Genomic DNA, 20,244 nt, shown 5'->3' on the forward strand with positions numbered 1-20,244 from the left:
GAGCGACCAGGCAGTGGAAGTTCACACGACGGAGGTGAGGGCATAAGGGGAGAACCCCAGGGATGTGCAGAGCGCCCCCCAAGTTCGGGGACAGACCAGTGCATGTGAGTGAATGAACTTCCTGAAGCCAGAACGAGATCATCGGAAAGAACTCATGGCAACAGCGTCTAGCGTTGAAAGCGCGGAGAACGGTGCCTGTTCCCATGAGTCAAACGGAAAAACCTCAAACGCGCAGGGCACTGGATGAGGCCCCAGGAAGGTCTGCCCAATCGTGGGGAGCAGTGCCCAGGCCGCTGCTCCGGGCCCAGCTAACGTGTCATCAAGGCAGGAGCAGAGGGATGGAGCTGCTGCCTCGCAAGCTCACGGCTTCCCAGACCATCGGCTGGAAAACTAAACAACTGCCTCTCAACAAGGTGAAGGTCACAGGTCCGGCCTCCAGCCAGGGTGCCCGCGCAGAGCCGGGCCGAGCGGGAGGACAAGGAGGCGCTGAGCCAGCGGGCGGACGCCGGGGCTGCGGGAGGGGCAGCGCGGGAGCTGCGGAGAGACGGCCGGTGAGAAGGAGACCGAGCCCTATTTCTGGAAAGGAGCGCCCCGTGTTCAAGAGTAGACACGCTGGATGGGTTAGCGGCAGGCGGGGCATGGCAGAGGAGACAGCGGTGCCGAGGAGACCGGCAGCAGAAACGATCCAGCGTTGCACACAGAGAAAGCACCACCCAGGCAAGTGAAGGCGGCCCAGCGTGGGATTCGAGCAGCGAGTGCGTGTGGAACTCGAGTCCGCAAAGGAGAACAGAGAAGTATTTGAAGAGACATGGCCCAAACTTCCAAACGTGAAGAACCCACCCAGTTACTTCTCCAGCCCGGCCGGTGCAGACAGTGTATTCCCTTCCCTGCCAGGAGCTCCGGGCCCAGGGCTGAGCCGTAACTTCCTCTTTCTTTCCCTCGGTCACGTCACGGGGCCCAGGCCGTCCTGAGGCAGGAAAGGACCTCCTGCCTAAGAACCCTCTTTGCAGCCACACGGTGTGAGCCCTGGGAGGGGTGCAGGACATGGTGTGCGCGCCCTGGGAGGTGTGCAGGACATGGTGTGCGCGCCCTGGGAGGTGTGCAGGACATGGTGTGCGCGCCCTGGGAGGTGTGCAGGACAAGGACAGCGTCCTGGGAGGTGTGCAGGACATGGTGTGCGCGCCCTGGGAGGTGTGCAGGACATGGTGTGCGCGCCCTGGGAGGTGTGCAGGACATGGTGTGCGCGCCCTGGGAGGTGTGCAGGACAAGGACAGCGTCCTGGCCAGAGCGTGGGGCGCGTGGTTTGTGCGTTGCTTATAAAGCGCAACAACAAACATTTAGAACTACACAAAGCCGGTGGGTGAGCCGCAGAAAGTGAGAAGCTCGCCCCTCGTTCTCTCCCGCGCGATGCCGATGCCGGGGCCGAGGAGGGACCATCTTCAGGCCCAGCTGACTGCTCCTCAGACATCGGGTGACGAGAGCTCTGCCCTCAGAGTTAACGGTGAGCAGGGAATCCTTCTCTGGGACTTCCTGTAGGGAAGTAAACTTCAACCAACTCTGACACACTCCATTGGAGTGCAGGTTTTACATAAATCTTAGTAACTATGAGCTTACGGTAAACCGATAAGCTTAATAATAGCTGTTTCCCTCCACAAAATCCAAGTTTGAGAAAGGGCCAACAGAACAACATTGGTCCCAAAGATAGTGCTGGAGGCGGAAATTCTCTCATGTTTTCAAATAGGTTGTCAGGTACACACCATGTACCTGACAAAAACCCACCATCACCTTTCATTTTATTTTATTTATTTTGTTTTTTATTTTTACTTAAATTAGTTTTCACTTTTTAGGCTGCAGTATTATTGCCACTGTAAATAGAGCTCAAAGAAGTTAAATAATTCTCAGATCCACAGAGCTATACACCTCAGAGTTGCAGCCTGAACCCAATTCTTTCTGGTTCCAAAGCCTTTCTCTTCCTCCTCCTCCTCCTCCTCCTCCTCCTCCTCCTCCTCCTCCTCCTCCTTCTCTTCCTTCTTATATCCCTCACCTGAAGATATTTTTCCATTAATTTTTAGAGAGAGTGGAAGGGAGAGGGACAGACAGAGCGAAACATCGATGTGCGAGAGACACATCGATTGGTTGCCTCCCAAATGCCCCCCACCAGGGTCAGGAGCCTGCAACCAAGGTATGTGCCCTTGACCAGAATCAAACCCAGGACCCTTCAGTGCACAGGCCAATACTCTATCCACTGAGCCAAACTGGCTCTTCTTTATTGATTAAAATTATTTTCTCTGTAAAATTATTAGAGAGAAATCAAATAAATTCTAGATGACATCTCCAAAACTATACTATCACTTTGAGAAGCTTCCTTAGCAGTTAGATAACAATATTAGCTGATAGCTGAAGCTGTCCCTCATGCAATACACTCATTACTGGCAGCTTTCAAAGGACTCAGACTCCCATTTTCAATACCAGGGAGTCATATATCCACATTATCCAAAAACAGTTTCAAATCACCAAGATATTGTTAAAAATGAGGTTATTCAAAATGAAAGTTCTATTTTGTGCCTCTCATAGCTGTTATTTGACCTTGGGGGAGTAATTTCTTTCAACCTCAATTCTCACCATTAGGATGCAGAGTTTGTATATGATCAGTAGCCACAGAGTCGAAGGTTAGTGAGGAGACCGTATGACTGTGGTCTTTCATTAGTCTTCACTGTCTCTCCTTGCTCTACTACCTCCCCTGAGCCCTGCTGATTGGCCCAGGTTTGCTAGTGGGTGGAGCCAATGTGTGTTAAAAGGCCATAGTCTGGTCCTTTCATTCTATTTGCAACGTCCATATGTCTAGAGCTTAGGAGACCAGCCCAGCCTTCATGCCCCCTCGTTTATGTTCACACACTCTAATTAAGGCAGTTCCTTGCTCTTGCAGGCTCTTCTCGCGACCAGCGCAGAGAGAGAGAACATGGGGGTTGATGAATCTTGATTAGAACACGACAAGGTTTAAGGAAAAATGAAAAAACACAAGACTGAGACAGAAATAGGGTGAAAGCTGGGCCTGTGTGTGGCGTCTGCCCTCTGATGGAGGGACAGACCCAGAGAGCACCAGCACCGGAAGGAGTTTATTAAATACTCGAATAACAGGAAGTTACATCACATCTGGGTGGGCCTTGAGTTCCTGGCGACATCATGAGATCCATCCCCTTAACACTGGGCAAGAAGGTCAAAACTGAGTGGCGTCCCCGTCTGTTGACCGGGGCCGCCCCCAGGGCGTGGCTCTGCCTTCGCTCTGAGTTTCAGCTGACATTTAAGCTGAGTGTTTTTGTCAGCGGCCCTTAAGAAAGATTTCAGACTGAGATTTGGGCCAAGAGGAGAAAAAAATGCCCTAAGGGTCTTCAACCTTGGTCATTGCACCAGCCAACTTTTACAAGACAGGTCTGTGGAGACTTGAGACATAAGACCTATGTCATAATGTTACTTTATCTTTCTTTAACATTAGTCTATTGTTTCTTTACGTAAAATTCCCCAGAGATGTCATGTATTTTAAGGTAAGATTTCAGTATACCTGGGTCTGGACAAAATACAGTCTTCATTCCATTAAACATTCCATTTTACAAAGAAGCTTACTTGTCCTCATAAAAATTATTAACTTAGGAAACTCCAATTTTAGTTTTTAAAGTAGAAAATGGGCATAAAATGTACTTAGAATGATAAAGAAGAAAGAGGAGAAAGCAAAAGAGGGAAGAAGAGTCTGAGAAAAAAGTGGTGTCTAGAGGGAAGTTAGGAGAGTTGGGAAAGAGAGGGAAAAGAGAATTGAGAGGAGGAGAAGAAGAAATTTATAGATATGTAACTTAGGTTAAAATAGTGGTTTCCCTTCTGATAATAAAATCAAGATGCAGGAGAATAGAGTCAGTAGTCAATGTGTCAGAAAAATAGTGTCTGAACTTAGCTGCCCCAATAAATGGAATAGGAGCCACACAGAGTATAGCATAAGTGAGTAAACAAAACAATGTAAAAAGATAGAAAACCCCAGCATAAAACAAAAATTACTCAAAAAATAGAAGGAGGGAGATTCCAGTCAAGGTGGTAGCACAGGTAAATGCATTACTTGTATCGTCCCACAACCACATCAAAATTACAACTAAATTTCAGAACAACCATGTTTGAGAACCACCTGAAACTTAGGTGAACAGAAGTCTTACAACTAAGGATATAAGGAAGAAGCCACATCAGGACTGGTAGGAGGGGTAGAGACACAAAATGGCTGATCCCACACCCATGTGTGGTAGATAAAAATCTTGAGGGATATCTCAGCTTCAGAGATCCTCCCTGAGGCTTCCAATGCCAGGAAGAGAAGTCCCCATAACTTCTGGCTATAAAAACCCGCTGGGATTTTGGCTGAGTGAGAAGAAGGCTGCCTGAGTCCCAGGCAGTTCCTCTTAAAGGACCAGCTCATGGGCTTATGAGACTCACTTGCTCTGAGCTCCTGTACTTGAGCAGCAGCTCCAATGGCACCCATAAGACTGTCGGCTGATTTCTCAACAGAAACTTTGCAGCCCAGAAGGCATTGGCAAGAAATATTCAAAGTGATGAAAAGCAAGGACCTACAACCAAGATTATTCTGTCCAGCAAAGTTATCATTTAGAATCAAATGGCATATAAAGAACTTCCCGGACAAGAAAAGCTAAAGGAGTTTATCACCACCAAACCAGTACTACAAGGAATGTTAAAGGGTATTCTTTAAGAAGAAGAAAAAAAGATAAAAAAATATGAAAGATAAAATGGCAATATACTAGTATACATATCTAACCCAATTACTTTAAGTGTAATTAGATTAAATGTCCCAATCAAAAGACATATGAAGGTTGAATAATAAAACAAAACCCTTACAGATGCTGTCTACAAAAAATTCACTTCAGATTGAAAGACACACAGACTAAAAGGATGGTAAAAGATATTGCATGAAAATGAAACAAACAAAAAAGTTGAAGTAGCAATACTTATACCAGACAAAATCGACTTTAAAACAAAAGCCATAACAAGAGACAAAGAAGGGCCCACTTCTTTGGTATTTCACTTCTGGGTATTTATCCAAAGAAACAAACAAAAAACCCATAAAATTGAAAAAACATACATCTGTTTTTTGAACATTGCAGCATTATTTACAATAGCCAAGATATGATGAATTGGATAAAGAAGGAGTGGTACATATATGCAATGGAATATGGCTTACCTATAAAAAAAAGAAAAGAATTAAATTTTGCCACTGCAACAGCATGAATGGACCTAGAGGGTATTGCGCTGCTGAGTGAAGTAAGTCAGACAGAAGAAAGCAAATGCCATATGATTTCAGTTACATGAAGAATCTAAAAAACAAAATAAACGAACAAGCAGAACAGAAACATACTCATAGATACATAGCGAACATTTTGAAGGTTGTCAGATAAGAGGAAAGTTGGAGGGATGGGTGGAAAAGGTGGAGATTAAGAAGTGCAAAGTGGCAGTTACAGAATAGTCACAGGGATGTGAAATACCGCTGAGGGAATATAGTCAGTAATATTGTGATAAGTGTGTATGCTGTAAGATGGGTACTAAGTTTATTGGGATGATGACAGTAAGTTAGTTATATGTGTAATCACTGGGTTGCACACCTGAAACTAATATAATATTGTATGTCAATTTAAAGCTAAAACATTATTTTAAAATAGATCCGCAAATCAATTAATGTGATATACCACATCAACAAAATGAAGGATAAAAATCATATGGTCATATCAATAGGTACAGAAAAGGCATTTGACAAAATCCAGCATCCATTTATGGCAAAAAAAACACACACAACAAAAACAAACTCTCAGCAAAGTGAAACTAAAGGGAACATGTCTCAACATGATAAAGGCCATACATGACAAACCCAGAGCTAACTTCATGCTCAACTGGGAAAAACTAAATGCATTTATTGCCCTTAAGATCAAGAAAAAGACAGGGATGCCCACTTTTACCACTCATGTTCGACATAGTACGGGAAGTCCTAGCCACAGCAATCAGACAAGAAGAAATAAAAGGCATCCAAATTGGGAGGAAAGAAGAAAAACTGTCATTATTTGCAGATGACATGATACTGTATATAGAGAACCCTAAAGATTCCACCAAAAAACTACTAGAACTGATAAGTAAATTTAGTAAAATATCAGGAAACAAAATAATGTCCAGAAATAAGTTACATTTTTATACATCAGTAATGAACTATCATAAGGGAAACTAAAAAAACAATCTCATTTACAATTGCATCAAAAATAAGAAAATACCTAGGAATAAATTTAACCAAGGATGTAAGAGACCTGTATTCAGAAAATTATAAGACACTGGTGAAGGGAAATGAAGATACAAATAAGTGGAAGCAGACACTATGTTCTTGTATAGGAAGAATTAACATCATTAAAATGTCCATAGGATCCAAAACCATTTATAGATTCAATGCGATTCCTATCAAGATACCACTGGGGTATTTCACAGAACTAGTAATATTCCAAAAATGCATATGGAACCAAAAAAGACTGCAGATATCCATTGCAATCTTGAGAAAGAAGAACAAAGTTGGATGAATTATGCTACCTGATATCAAAATATACTTCAAGGCCATAGTAATCAAAACAGCATGGAACTGGCATAAAAACAGACATATAGATCAATGGAACAGAATAGCAAGCCCAGAAATCAACCCATGCCTATATGCTCAATTAATATTTGACAAAGGATGGAAAATACAATGGGGCAATGACAGCTTATTCAATAAATGGTGCTGGGAAAATTGGACAGACACATGCAAAAAATGAAACTGGCCCACCTTCTTGCACCATATACAAGAAGAGACTAAAAATGGATTAAAGACTTAAATGTCAGACTCAAAACATAAAACTCTTAGAAGAAACCATAGGCAATAAAATGTTGGACATTTCTTGTAGTAATGTTTTTTTCTGATATATCTCATTGGGCAAGGAAAACAAAGAAAAAACAAAACAAAAGGGACTACATCAAACTAAAAGGTTTTTGCACAGCAAAGAAAACCATCAACAAAATGAAAAGACAACCCACTGAATGGGAGGAGTTACTCGCCAATGTCACATCTGTTAAAGGTTTACTATCCAACATTTATAAAGAGCTCATAGAACTCAACACCCAAACCACAAACAACCCAATTTAAAAACAGGCAAAGTACCTTGAACAGACATTTCTCCAAAGAAGACAAGCAGATGGCCAACAGACATATAAAAAGATGTTCAATGTCACTAATCACCAGAGAGATGCAAACCAAAACAGTGAGATATCACCTCACACCTGTCAGAACGGCTATCATCAACAAATCAACAAACAAGTGTTGGAGAGGATGTGGAGAAAAGGGAGCCCTCCTGCACAGCTGGTGGGAGTGCAGGCCGGTGCAGCCACTATAGGAAACAGCAGTGAGTTTCCTCAAAATTTTTAAATGGAACTGCCGTGTGGCCCCGCTATTCCACTTCTGGGTATATGTCTGAAGAAACCAAAACACACTAATCAAAAAGAATATATGCACCCCTATGTTCATTGCGGGGTATTTGCAATAGCCAAGATATGGAAGCAGCCCAAGTGCCCATCAATAGACGAGTGAATTAAAAAGCTGGGGGAGGTTTACATAGAGGAAGACTACTTGGTCGTAAAAACAAGTAAATCTTACCCTTTGTGACGGCATGGATGGACCTGGAGAGCAGTAAGCTAAGCAAAAAGAGTCAGAGAAAGGGAAGTACCATGTGATTTTACTTCCATGTGGAAGCGAAAGGACAATATAAATGAATAAACAAACAGGCTCTTAGATACAGAGAACAGACCAATTGTTGCCATAGGGGAGGAGGGCCAGGGGGTGGATGAAAAAGGTAAAGTCATCAAAAAGTACAGATTGGTAGCTATAGAATAGTCTTAGGGAGGAAAAGTGCAGCATAGGAAATGTGGTCAATAACATTGTAGTAACTACAGGGCACCAGGCAGGTACTGGGCGTATCAGGGGACCACTTAGGTAGATGATTGTCTAACCACTATGCTGTACACCCGAAACTAACACGAAATAATATGAATGCAAACTGTAATTGAAAAACTTTTTTAAAATTTTAAAAAAGAGAAATCTCTGAAAACTTCTTTAAAAAAGTAAGAATGTGTGGTTTCTTAACCAAGACCACTGCTTCTCTCTCCGCTCTCAGCTCAGCAAGGGGGAGACGCAACTCACACTACTGCCCCGAAGAAGACGGGGCTCCCTCGCCCAGCGCAGCCAGCCGGAGGTCTTTCTTCACCGGAGGAACAGAACTTCAGCGTTTCTCACTCTGTTCCCAGCTGCTTTTGCTCAGGCTAAGTTCCACACAAGGGTAGTCAAGAAGTGAGGACTTCTCTATGCACCCTATGTTCACTGCAGCATTATTCATGGTGGCCAAGACACGGAAACAGCAAAGGAAACCATCGACAGAATAGAAAGACAGCCCCAGATATTCACCACTGGCACATCTGACAGCCTTTATGAAGGAGATGTGGTCCAGGTACGCAGTGGAACACTCCTCAGCCATGAGGAAGGGTGAAATAGCGCCATTTGCAACAGCATGGAGGGACCGTGAGAACATTATGCGAAGTGAAATGTCAGAAAAAGCTAAGAACCATCTGATTTCACTCGTATGTGGGATATAAAACGGAAACTCGTGAACACAAACAGCAGTGTGGTGGCTGCTGGGCGGTGGGGAGAGAAGGGGGTCCTAATATGAGGTGACAGGAGAAGGCCTGACTCTGGGTGGTGGGCACATGGTGCTATATACAGATCTTGTAACTTAGAAACCCACACATGAAACCTATATGTTCATGCTGACCAATGTCACCCCAATACAATTTAATAATAATAAAAAAGAAGTGAGGACTCTTCCTTAGGCATGAGGTGCCAAGAAGATAGGGGCCCCAATCGCCCTTTACTTAGCTCATGAGGCAGTGGTTCCACATCAGAAGTAACAAGCCAGGAGGGACTCAGGCTGCTGCTCCTCCCCCCCCCCCCACCACCCCAACCCTCCACCCTTATTACCCCCTGCTCCCCCCCCCCCACACACACACACACATCTACTGGTTATTCAGTATCGCTCACAGAGAAATTTTGCATTGTCCCCATCCTTAGCTCCAGAGCCCCTACCCAGAGATTTTTCTACCCCTGGGGGGGGGGGAGGGTGCGGGGAAGCAGGAGGACCAACACTTCCCAATTTCAAAACTTACTACAAAGCAATGGTAATTAAGGCAGTGTGGTCCTGGATGTGGGTAAACATATAAGTCACTGAAATAGAACTGAGAATCCAAAACTAAACCCATACACCTGCAATCAACTTTTTACAAGATGCCAAGACTATGCAATGGGGGATAGAATGGTGTTTTAAACAGATGATGCTGAAACAACTAGCTAGCCACATGCAAAAAAAAATTAATTTGAACCCTTGCCTCACACCATACACAAAAGTTAACTCAAAATGAGTCAAAGATCTAAATGTAAGAGGTACAAGCCTACAAGTCTTAGAACAAAATATAGAGGTAAATCTTTATGCCCTTGGATTTGGCAAAGAATTCTTAGTTGAGTCACCCAAAGGATGAGCAATGAGTGAACAAATAGGTAAACTGGAATTCATCAAAATTTAAAACTTTTGTGCTTCCAAAGACACTGTCAATAAAGGGAGATTTTTCTACAGAATGGGAGAAAATAGTTGCAGCATAGGGAATATAGTCAATCATGTATCTGATAAGGAACTTGTATCCAAAATATATAAAGAAAATTTATAACTCAATCATAAAAAGACAAAAAAGCCAATTGATACACCAATAACTTCAGTGAGCAAAGGATCTGAATAGATATTTCTATAAGGAAGATATACATATGGCCAATAAGCACATGAAAAGATACTCTCAACATCATTAGTAATCAGGGAAATATAAATCAAAGCCACAGTGAGAGCCCGGCCAACGTGGCTCAGTGGTTGAGCATTGACCTATGAACCAGGAGGTCACAGTTCGATTCTGGTCAGGACACATGCCCGTGTTGCAGGCTTGATCCCCAGTGTGGGGCGTGCAGAAGGCAGCTGATCCATGATTCTCTCTCATCGTTGATGTTTCTATCTCCCTCTCCCTCTCCCTCTCCCTCTCCCATCTTCTCTGAAATCAATTAAAAAGAAACAATGAGATACCCTTCACACCTACCTAGGATTGCTAGAATCAAAAAGTCAGATAATAAGAGTTGGTGAGGATGTGGAGAAACCAGAACCCTCATAAAACGCTGGTGGGGATGTAAAATGATGCAGCCACTTTGGAAAACAATCTAGCCATTCCTCCAACGTAATCATCACATGATTCAGCAATTCCGCTTCCGTACACAACCAGGAGAAATGAAAACATACGCCCATACAAAAAGTGCTGCACAAATGTTTACAGCAGCAGCATCTATAGTAGCTGGACAGTAGGAACGACACAAACATCCATCCGCACTCAAATGGACAGGCAGAATGTGGTGCAGTCACACAGTGGAATATTGTTTAGACATAAAAAAGAACGAGTGCTGAGGCAAGCTGCGACCTTGAAGACACTATGCTAGCGGACGGAAGCTGACCGCAAACGTCCACATGGTGTCTGAGTCCGTTCCTAAGAAAGTCTTGAGTATGAGAACCTATAGACAGGAAGTAGATTATTGGTTGCTTAGGGGTGGGAGGCGGGAGGGATGGGCGGCGGGGGGGGGGTTGTAGCTAAAGGGTTTGGGCTATGGTTGTTATTTGAGGTGATGAAAATTTTCTAAAATTAACTGTGTGCCCCAAGTTGTGTGGGAGTGAGGCAGGGGTAGGGATAAAGAGAGACTTTCCAGCTTTGTCTTAGTGTTAGATTGAATCCTATGAAATTGCCATGTGTGTAAGCCAAAACCAGATATCAGCAATGTCATACCATTCTAATTTTTTGCAACAGAAATAGTTATGTAATAAAAAATGACACATGTAATAACAATAAAAGGACAGGTATCTCCTTCCTCAAAACTAGCCCTGAGGGGTTGGGAAGGAATGAGGCGGTCGCAGGAGTTTTAGGGCAGAGAAAACACTCGTGTGATGTGATTTGGGGTGCACACCCTCATACAGTTATCTAACCCCCCCTAAGGGGAACTCTGGACTTTGGGGGATAATGATGCCTCAATGTAGGCTCCTCGTTTCTAGCAAATGAACCATTTGGCTCCAGGTTCAATTCTGGTCAAGGGCATGCCCAGGTTGTGTGTTCAATCCCCAGGAAGTATGCGTGCAGGAGGCAGCCAGTCAATGATTCTCTCTCATCATTGGTGTTTCTCTCTCTCCCCTCTTCCTTCCTCTCTGAAATCAGTAACAATATATTTTAAAAACAATCATACATTACTTGCCTTCGCTGACGGTGAAATCTTCTAGAATAGTAGCAGAGGCGGCAGCTTTGTGTGGACCTATCGGCACCTCTGACCCCCAGGAAGACGCAGCTGGGCACCCAGCTGTGAGGCCACGCAGACCTCCAGCTGCCCACGCCATCCGAAAGCCTGCCTGGGCCGGATGCAGGCACGAGAGCGGCAGTCGCCTCCTGACAGATGGGCTCTCCCAGACTACACAAGGCCGAGTGTGGCGGGCCCTCTCTCTCTGAGGGCGCCACGCAGTCTGATCCGCTTTCGGAGTAGACGACGCACACAGGAAGGGAAGCATCACCCTTTGCAGACGATCGCTTCACAGAGAGCACGGGAAAGGCTCGGGGAGCCCTGCGCCCTGCTCCCTGCTCTGCAGAAATGCCCTCAGAGCGTCAGCTCGCTCTCCGCCTGCTCGGCTGGGGCCTCAGCCTGCGCCCGGGATCCAGCCGGGGCTGGAGTGGACCCACGTGGAGCTTAGCCCCACTGGGCGGTTGTGGAGCAGCTCCCGACCCCTCACCGTCCCGACCCCGGGACTGAGCTCCCTGGGCCCACTCCACACTGTCCGACCCAGCTCTGCCGGGGCGGCCGGGAGCCTGAGGGTCACTAAACTCCCAGGGGGCCTCTGCTGGCCAGGCAGCCCACGAGGGCCTGAGGGGAGAGGCGGGGCTGCCAAAGGCTCTCATCTGAGAGTCGGTGCAGGGAGTTGTGGGAGCTCACACTGCAGAGGAAGAGGTGGGAGTCGTGGTGAGTCCACTGAAGGCCAGAGGCCAAGGTGCTCGGTGGGGGCGGATGGCTGTGAGTAAGAGTTTGAGATAAATAAACACAGATTTCTTGGTAGATGCCAGTCCCAAGAACACTCCGCTTCAGTACTTCTCTGAGCAACACAAAGTCAACGAGAAAATTAGAAGCGAGACTCGTTTCTACGAAGGGAGCCTTCGGAGTAAACGAACCGCTCAGAGCTGCCCCCCAGTCACTGCGGTATCTCCAGAGAAATGGCCGGTGGGTCTTAACAACAGAGACAGAGAGAACACGCAAAGGCGAAGAGACCCGAAGCAGCACTCAGAGAGCATGTGTGCACCCCTGTGTCACAGCAGCACAATTCACAACAGCTAAGACCTGGAAACAGCCCTTGGCCCATCAGCAGACGAGTGGATAAAACGCTGGGGTACATTTACACCATGGAATCCTGTGCAGCAGTAAAAGAGAAGGGTCTCTTACCCTGTGAGGCAGCATGGAGGGGCCTGGAGAGTATCATGCTGAGTGACATAAGTCAGTCAGAGAAAGACAAGTGTCACTGACCTCACTCACATGTGGAATCTAAGGAACAAAATAAACCGATGGACGGAGTGGACCCAGAGACATGGGAGCAGGGAACAGAGTGCGGAATCTCGGAGGGAAGGCGGGGAGGCTAGGTGGGTGGGAGGTGATCAACCAAAGACCTTGTATGCATCTATGCATGGCCCACAGACACAGACAGTGGGGTGGTGAGGGCCTGGGTGGGGGGTGGGGTGGGCTGCAGGGGCTCAACGGGGGGAGAGGGGACATATGTAATACTTTCAACAACAAAGATTTATTTTTTAAAAAGGCCAGGCCCTGGCCCAGCTCGGCTGCTGAGGTTGCATCCTGGGCCTTCCTGACACCTGCTGCCTCGTCCCGGGCAGTCTCCGTACCCCAGCGGAGCCAAGACACCCCCCGGGGGAGGCGCACGTGGACACCGGCCGCCAGCCCCGCCATCGCGGAAGCCCCACTTAGATTGTCCTCCCGGGAAAGCACGGGAAGACGCTGCCCTGCTGGGAGCGGGTGGCCATGAACAGAGATTCCAGCCGCCCCCAGTTTGGAGCAGAAGCTGTAGCCACTCACCTGGGAGAGCCGAGGCGGAGGTCCTGTCACGTCAGCTTCGCCCCTGACCGCTGGGCGTTGCTGGGACCCCGCCACCAGCGCCGCCGTTTTGACGAAGGTTTGCTGGGCTGTCTGCGTCTTGGGGAGCGTGGGGAGCAGGACGCAGCCCGAGTGCCTCAGGGGGCCTGTCCGTGGTCCCCTAGGAGGTGTCCTCAGGCCCAGATGGGACCTGGCCAGGACCTCCACCCTCCTGTGCAGGCGCCCAGAGGGACGACGGGAGGTTCGGTTTGGTGGTACCCGGACCTTCACATGTTCCTTTAGCAGCGAGGCACTTACTTCCACGTGTTTAAGAAAATAGATGCTCAAATCTGAATTTTGTGAACTGTATTGCTCAGGACAAGGTTAAAGGAGGATTTATTTCTGAACGTGCGTCCCATTGAAGTACACTAAGTCCTCAGCGATGCGGGGGGAGGGGGGGTGGCTGAGGCAGAGGTCATAAAGCCGTTGGGAAGACAGAGTTCTGGGTCAACCATGTGAGTCGCACGGGCCACCCCAGGAGAGATGAAGATGCCTCCTGGGAAGAAACGTCCTAAAGGAACAAAGCGCCACAGTGCTCCTCACGGATGGAAGATGAGCCTGGAGTTCAGAGTGGCCCACCCGCTGTCAATAATCATAACACACTACTTTTGTAATAAAAAAAATTTTAACTTAAAAAGTACTATTTTGCTGAACTTCCCATGGGAGGTCACAAGCCTGAGCTGTAGCAGCCACAGGGGACGGCATCCCGGACCCCAGGCCCGGCGGGCAGGAGGCCAGCGAGCCCAGGAAGGGGAACGGCTCTGCACAGGGGCCGCCAGGAAAGCTGGTCACAACCGCCAGCCCGGGGCCACCGAGAGTAACTCGAAGGGAAGCCGTGATTCTTGCATGCTTGTTCCACCATCTTGATTTTTTTTTTTTTAAATAGCAGGTCCTACCTGCCTTTATTTATTTTTATTTTTTAAAATATATTTTTATTGATTTCAGAGAGGAAGGGAGAGGGAGAGATAGAAACATCAATGATGAGAATCACTGATAGGCTGCCTCCTGCATGCCTTCTACTGGGATCAAGCGCACAACTCAGGTATGTGCCCTGACTGGGAATTGAACCTGGGACCCTTCAGTCCAAAGGCAGACGCTCTATCCACTGAGCCAAACCAGCTAAGGTCCTTCTTGATTTTAATCTCTATTTTTTTTCTGTGTGCTTTATAATGGTCATTTACACCACAGTGCAAGTACAACTATGATTTACAAATGCACTAGAGGCCTGGTGCACAGAATTCATGCACAGGTAGGGTCCCTAGGCCTTCCTTTCCCTGGCTGTTGGCTGCTGGCTGCTAGCGGGGACCTTCCTTCATTTTGTGCTGCCCCCTGGTGGTCAGTGCACATCATAGTGAGTGGTCAAACTCCTGGTCAGTCGAACTCCTGAAGGGACAATTTGCATATTAGCCTTTGATTATATAGGATAAGCATGAGAAAGCACATCCAAATTGTTCACACAGGGGAGGCGGGAGCCGGACGTTCGGCAACTGAGTGTACATCCTCGCTACATGAGCCCGACCGGAGGCTGAGGGGGCCGCGGAGCACAAACCACCAGCACTGGCTGTCCCGGCGAAAGGTGGGCCCAGGCTCCCTGGAAGGAGGCTTTGTAAAGTCTATAGAGCCCTGGGAGGAGGCGGGCGGCCTGCAGAGGGGCCTGCCCTGAGCACCGGCCCTGCCACATGCCAGCAGGGCAGCCTCTGGTGGGCCGCTCTGAACTTCAGGCTCATCTTCCTGAAGAGCTAATGAGGGACACACCTAATGGCCTTGCTGTGAGGCTCAGGTGCAGTATGAGGGAAAGGGGATCATAGAGCATCTCCCTCCTCCTGGGCCATGTCCCAGGCACAGATGGCACCAGAGGCTGGGAGCTCTGAAGCCTGCAAGGAGGGGGTGCCATGTGCCAGCCAGGGACCCTGCACTGGGCACAGCCAGGCACAGCAGGTCTGCCCAGGTGAGCCAGGAGCCATGCCACCCAGCCACCTGCCCTCAACCCTCAGTTGTCTCCCAGCTCCTGCCACTGCTGGGGAAGGAGGGAGGGAGGGAGGAAGGGAGGGAGGGAAGGAGGGAGGGAGGGAGAGAAGGAGGGAGGGAGGGAGGGAAGGAGAGAGGGAGGGAGGGAGAGAAGGAGGGAGGGAGGCACAGAGGGAGGGAAGGAGGGAGGGAGGCACAGAGGGAGGGAAGGAGGGAGGGAGGGAGGGAGGGGAGGCAGGAAGGGAGGGAGGGAGGGAGGGAGGGAAGGAGGGAGGGAGGCACAGAGGGAGGGAAGGAGGGAGGGAGGGAGGGAGGGAGGGAGGGAGGGAGAAAAGGAGGGAGGGAGGCACAGAGGGAGGGAAGGAAGGAGGGAGGGAGGGAGGGGAGGCAGGAAGGGAGGGAGGGAGGCACAGAGGGAGGGAGAGAGGCTTTGCTCTTTTTGGGATCTCTCCTCGGGGGTCTGCCAGGCCTTGGGGTGCAGAGGAGGGAGGAGGCAGCTGGCATGCCCAGGTGTCTTCCTGACTCACAGCCTCTTGTCCCCAGGCTTCCTCCAGACCCCACCTCGTGCCTCCTGGACACGCACAGGCTGAGCCCCGGCTCATTCCCTCCCACCTACTTCCTCCAAGAGCTTCTCTGGAAGCAGAGCTGGGCTTTGCCTCAGACCACGCTACCATTTCTGATCCCTGCGTTTGGGGAAGCAGGAGAGAAGGGCTCTTCCATGTACCTTAGCAGGGGGTGAGGGGGCAGCAGCTGGCCTACCTCTGCCTGTGCAGGGGCCAGGAGAGGGTCAGGGGAGGTCAAAGCATCGCCTCTCCCACCGGCTGGTGGCACAGAAGGAGGGAAAGCACCTTCCCCTGATGTGCAGACTGCAGTGACTCTGCTGCTGTCCGCGGCGGCCTGAGGCGGTGAGCATCTCACACAGGCCTGTGGCTGCCCGCCCATCGCCTGCGTCCCGGCCGTGCTGGGCTGTAGGCACGCAGTGAGTGAGCTGTGAGGATGAGGCCACGCTGACTCAGCTGGTCCTTCTGGGGTTAACACCGCATCTGATGCAGCGGGTGCCCAGCACTGCTTCTGGGATTAAAGCTGCTGGCGTGAGCGGCCACCTTTCCCCCGCCCTCCCCGGCGGAGGCCTCCGAGTCAAACACGGGCTTTGGACCACCCGTTGATCTTGCCAGTCAGAGCTGAGTCTCAGAGATGCCCCGCAGAGATGGAGTCTCACGGGGTGTGAGGGCTCCCAGCAGCCCTGGAGGGGAAGGTGCGAGCTCCCCCACCGCAGTGCAGGCCGTGACACGCCGGGGGCTGCAGACACCACCGCCAGCAACCACTACCAACAGGAGGAAGCGCCCCAGGCCCAGGTGAATCAGCCCTCCCTCCTGGCCCACCACACTCAGGACAAATGCTCGGTATGGAAACCGCCGTTCTGAGGGTCTGCCTCCATTTCTTTTCCTTTTTTAAAAATATTTTTTATTGATTCAGATAGAGAGAGGGATAGGGAGAGAGAGATAGAAACATCAATGATGAGAGAGAACCATTGATCAGCTGCCTCCTGCACGCCCCTACCAGGGATCAAGCTCGAAAGCCAGGTATGTGCCCTGACCGGGAATCGAACCCTGACCTCCTGGTCCGCCGCCCTGTTCAGGCTGCGGCCCCTGCAGGCCTGAGGTGGGCGCATCTGATTCTGTATCCCAGAGCCTTCCCCCTCAGAGCTGGTCCCTCCCAGGCGCTGGGCAAATGTTTCTTGAACAATGGAATCCATGAATGTCCCTCGTGCTGGGGACAATGACAGAGTGATTTTGAAAGGTCAGAGTTCAGTCCTGGAGACTCACCAGCAGTCACACCCCTGCCACCCATCCTGGTCACCTTCTCCTCCAGGAAGCAGACCCTGAGAAACGGTACCTGGAGCCTGTGCGCCCCCTCGTGGCTGAAGTGGCCACCTGCAGCTTCCCCTAAGAACTGGAGGCAGGGCTCCACCCCAACCTCGCCTACAGTCCCCGCAGAGCAGGGTGTTTACAGGACCTTATCACAGGGAGGCTCCTTATCACAGGGAGGCTCCTTATCACAGGGAGGCTCACGTCCTACGGTTTCTGTAATCCCCTGGCCTGGAAGCAGCTATGAGGACTCGTGTCTCCCTGCTCACGAGGACCCCACCTCAGACCCAGCTCCCCCGACGGCAGGACGTCCCACAGAAGGAAGGGGAAGTGGGTGCAATCCCCAGGGGAAGAACCTAAGTAACAAAAAGAGAGGACACAGCATGGGGAGGGGGGGAGGACCCAGCGCGGGGGGAGGACACAGCGCGGGGGGAGGACACGGAGCGGGGGGAGGACACAGCACGGGGGGAGGACACAGCGCGGGGGGAGGACACAGCGCGGGGGTGGACACAGCGCGGGGGGAGGACACGGAGCGGGGGGAGGACACAGCGCGGGGGGAGGACACAGCGCGGGGGGAGGACACAGCGCGGGGGGAGGACACGGAGCGGGGGGAGGACACAGCGCGGGGGGAGGACACAGCGCGGGGGGAGGACACAGCGCGGGGGGAGGACACGGAGCGGGGGGAGGACACAGCGCGGGGGGAGGACACAGCGCGGGGGTGGACACAGCGCGGGGGGAGGACACGGAGCGGGGGGAGGACACGGAGCGGGGGGAGGACACAGCGCGGGGGGAGGACACGGAGCGGGGGGAGGACACAGCACGGGGGGAGGACACAGCGCGGGGGGAGGACACAGCGCGGAGGGAGGACACGGAGCGGGGGGAGGACACAGCGCGGGGGGAGGACACAGCGCGGGGGTGGACACAGCGCGGGGGGAGGACACGGAGCGGGGGGAGGACACGGAGCGGGGGGAGGACACAGCGCGGGGGGAGGACACGGAGCGGGGGGAGGACACAGCACGGGGGGAGGACACAACGCGGGGGGAGGACACAGCGCGGGGGGAGGACACGGAGCGGGGGGAGGACACAGCGCGGGGGGAGGACACGGAGCGGGGGGAGGACACAGCACGGGGGGAGGACACAGCGCGGGGGGAGGACACAGCGCGGAGGGAGGACACAGCGCGGGGGGAGGACACGGAGCGGGGGGAGGACACAGCGCGGGGGGAGGACACAGCGCGGAGGGAGGACACAGCGCGGGGGGAGGACACGGAGCGGGGGGGAGGACACAGCGCGGGGGGAGGACACAGCGCGGGGGTGGACACAGCGCGGGGGGAGGACACGGAGCGGGGGGAGGACACAGCGCGGGGGGTGGACACAGCGCGGGGGGAGGACACGGAGCGGGGGGGAGGACACAGCGCGGGGGGAGGACACAGCGCGGGGGTGGACACAGCGCGGGGGGAGGACACGGAGCGGGGGGAGGACACAGCGCGGGGGGAGGACACAGCGCGGGGGTGGACACAGCGCAGGGGGAGGACACGGAGCGGGGGGAGGACACGGAGCGGGGGGAGGACACAGCACGGGGGGAGGACACAGCGCGGGGGAGGACACAGCGGGGAGGGAGGACACGGAGCGGGGGGAGGACACGGAGCGGGGGGAGGACACGGAGCGGGGGGAGGACACAGCACGGGGGGAGGACACAGCGCGGGGGAGGACACAGCGGGGAGGGAGGACACGGAGCGGGGGGAGGACACGGAGCGGGGGGATGACACAGCGCGGGGGGAGGACACAGCGCGGGGGAGGACACAGCGGGGAGGGAGGACACGGAGCGGGGGGAGTACACGGAGCGGGGGGAGGACACGGAGCGGGGGGAGGACACGGAGTGGGGGGATGACACAGCGCGGGGGGAGGACACAGCGCGGGGGAGGACACAGCGGGGAGGGAGGACACAGCGCGGAGGGAGGACACAGCGCGGGGGGAGGACACAGCGCGGGGGGAGGACACAGCGCGGGGGGAGGACACGGAGCGGGGGGAGGACACAGCGCGGGGGGAGGACACGGAGCGGGGGGAGGACACGGAGTGGGGGGGAGGACACAGCGCGGGGGGAGGACACAGTGTGAGGGGGAGGACATAGCGCGGGGGGAGGACACGGAGCGGGGGGAGGACACGGAGCGGGGGGAGGACACAGCGCGGGGGGAGGGCACAGCGCGGGGGGAGGACACGGAGCGGGGGGAGGACACAGCGCGGGGGGAGGACACGGAGCGGGGGGAGGACACAGCGCGGGGGAGGACACAGCGCGGGGGGAGGACACGGAGCGGGGGGAGGACACGGAGCGGGGGGAGGGCACAGCGCGGGCCCTGAGGACACGGACACAGGCAGAGGAGACAGGAGAGACCAGGCAGAGGAGGGGAGCAGGCCAAGGTCACTGGAAGACGCAAATCATGGCACACCACTGGCAGGTCACACCAGGCCACGGGGACCTGGGCCAAGGCGGCCCCCGGGGACACAGGGCAGGCCAGAACACGGGCTGGGAGAGTGGATCTCGATGAAGAGGAGGTGGAGAAAGGAGCAACACAGAAAGGCCACCTGTTTCCCAGAGAAGTGGGGTGCCAGGCGGACCAGGCTCGCGAGGCTGAGCAGTGGAGGGAAGGAGCGCCACCCGCAGCCCAGCCAGAGCAGCAGGAGGGGGAACCCAGGGAGACCTGGAGGGGCCGGCGGGGCCACGCAGGAGGAGCTGCTGACTGACTTCCTTAAGGAGAAGGTAGGATGGGGTTCAGAGGGATTCGAGGGGACAAAGAACAAACCTTCCATTAAAACGGAAGGGGTGTAGAACCGAGATGGCGGCGTGGGTAAACGCGGGCACTCACATCCCCCCACAATGGCAAAAAATTGCACCTAAAATCCAGAACAGCCATTATCCAGAACCACCTGAAAGCTGGCTGAGTGGAAGTCCTACCACTCGAGGAGAAAGGAAGAAAGCGCTCTGAGACTGGTAGGAGGGTGGAGGTGCAGAACGGGCTGCACCGCCTCCCATGTGTGGCATTTTTTAATCAGGAGGGACAC

At 52.1% G+C, this 20,244-nt stretch overlaps 1 protein-coding gene across 1 annotated transcript in view; it reads left to right on the forward strand.

Annotated features, from left to right (window-relative positions):
• Positions 1-1,407: 1,407 nt before the first annotated feature.
• Positions 1,408-20,244, forward strand: part of TMPRSS4 (transmembrane serine protease 4) — a gene marked incomplete at its 5' end in the record, with an annotated part of 78,030 nt that continues 59,193 nt past the window's right edge. The window contains one exon of the mRNA XM_081100351.1: positions 1,408-1,501. Within this exon, the coding sequence (XP_080956477.1) occupies positions 1,408-1,501 (94 nt within the window). The remainder of the gene's footprint in view (positions 1,502-20,244) is intronic.

This window comes from Myotis nattereri (genome assembly GCF_964212035.1).
Source record: "Myotis nattereri genome assembly, chromosome: 9".
Taxonomy (NCBI): domain Eukaryota; kingdom Metazoa; phylum Chordata; class Mammalia; order Chiroptera; family Vespertilionidae; genus Myotis; species Myotis nattereri.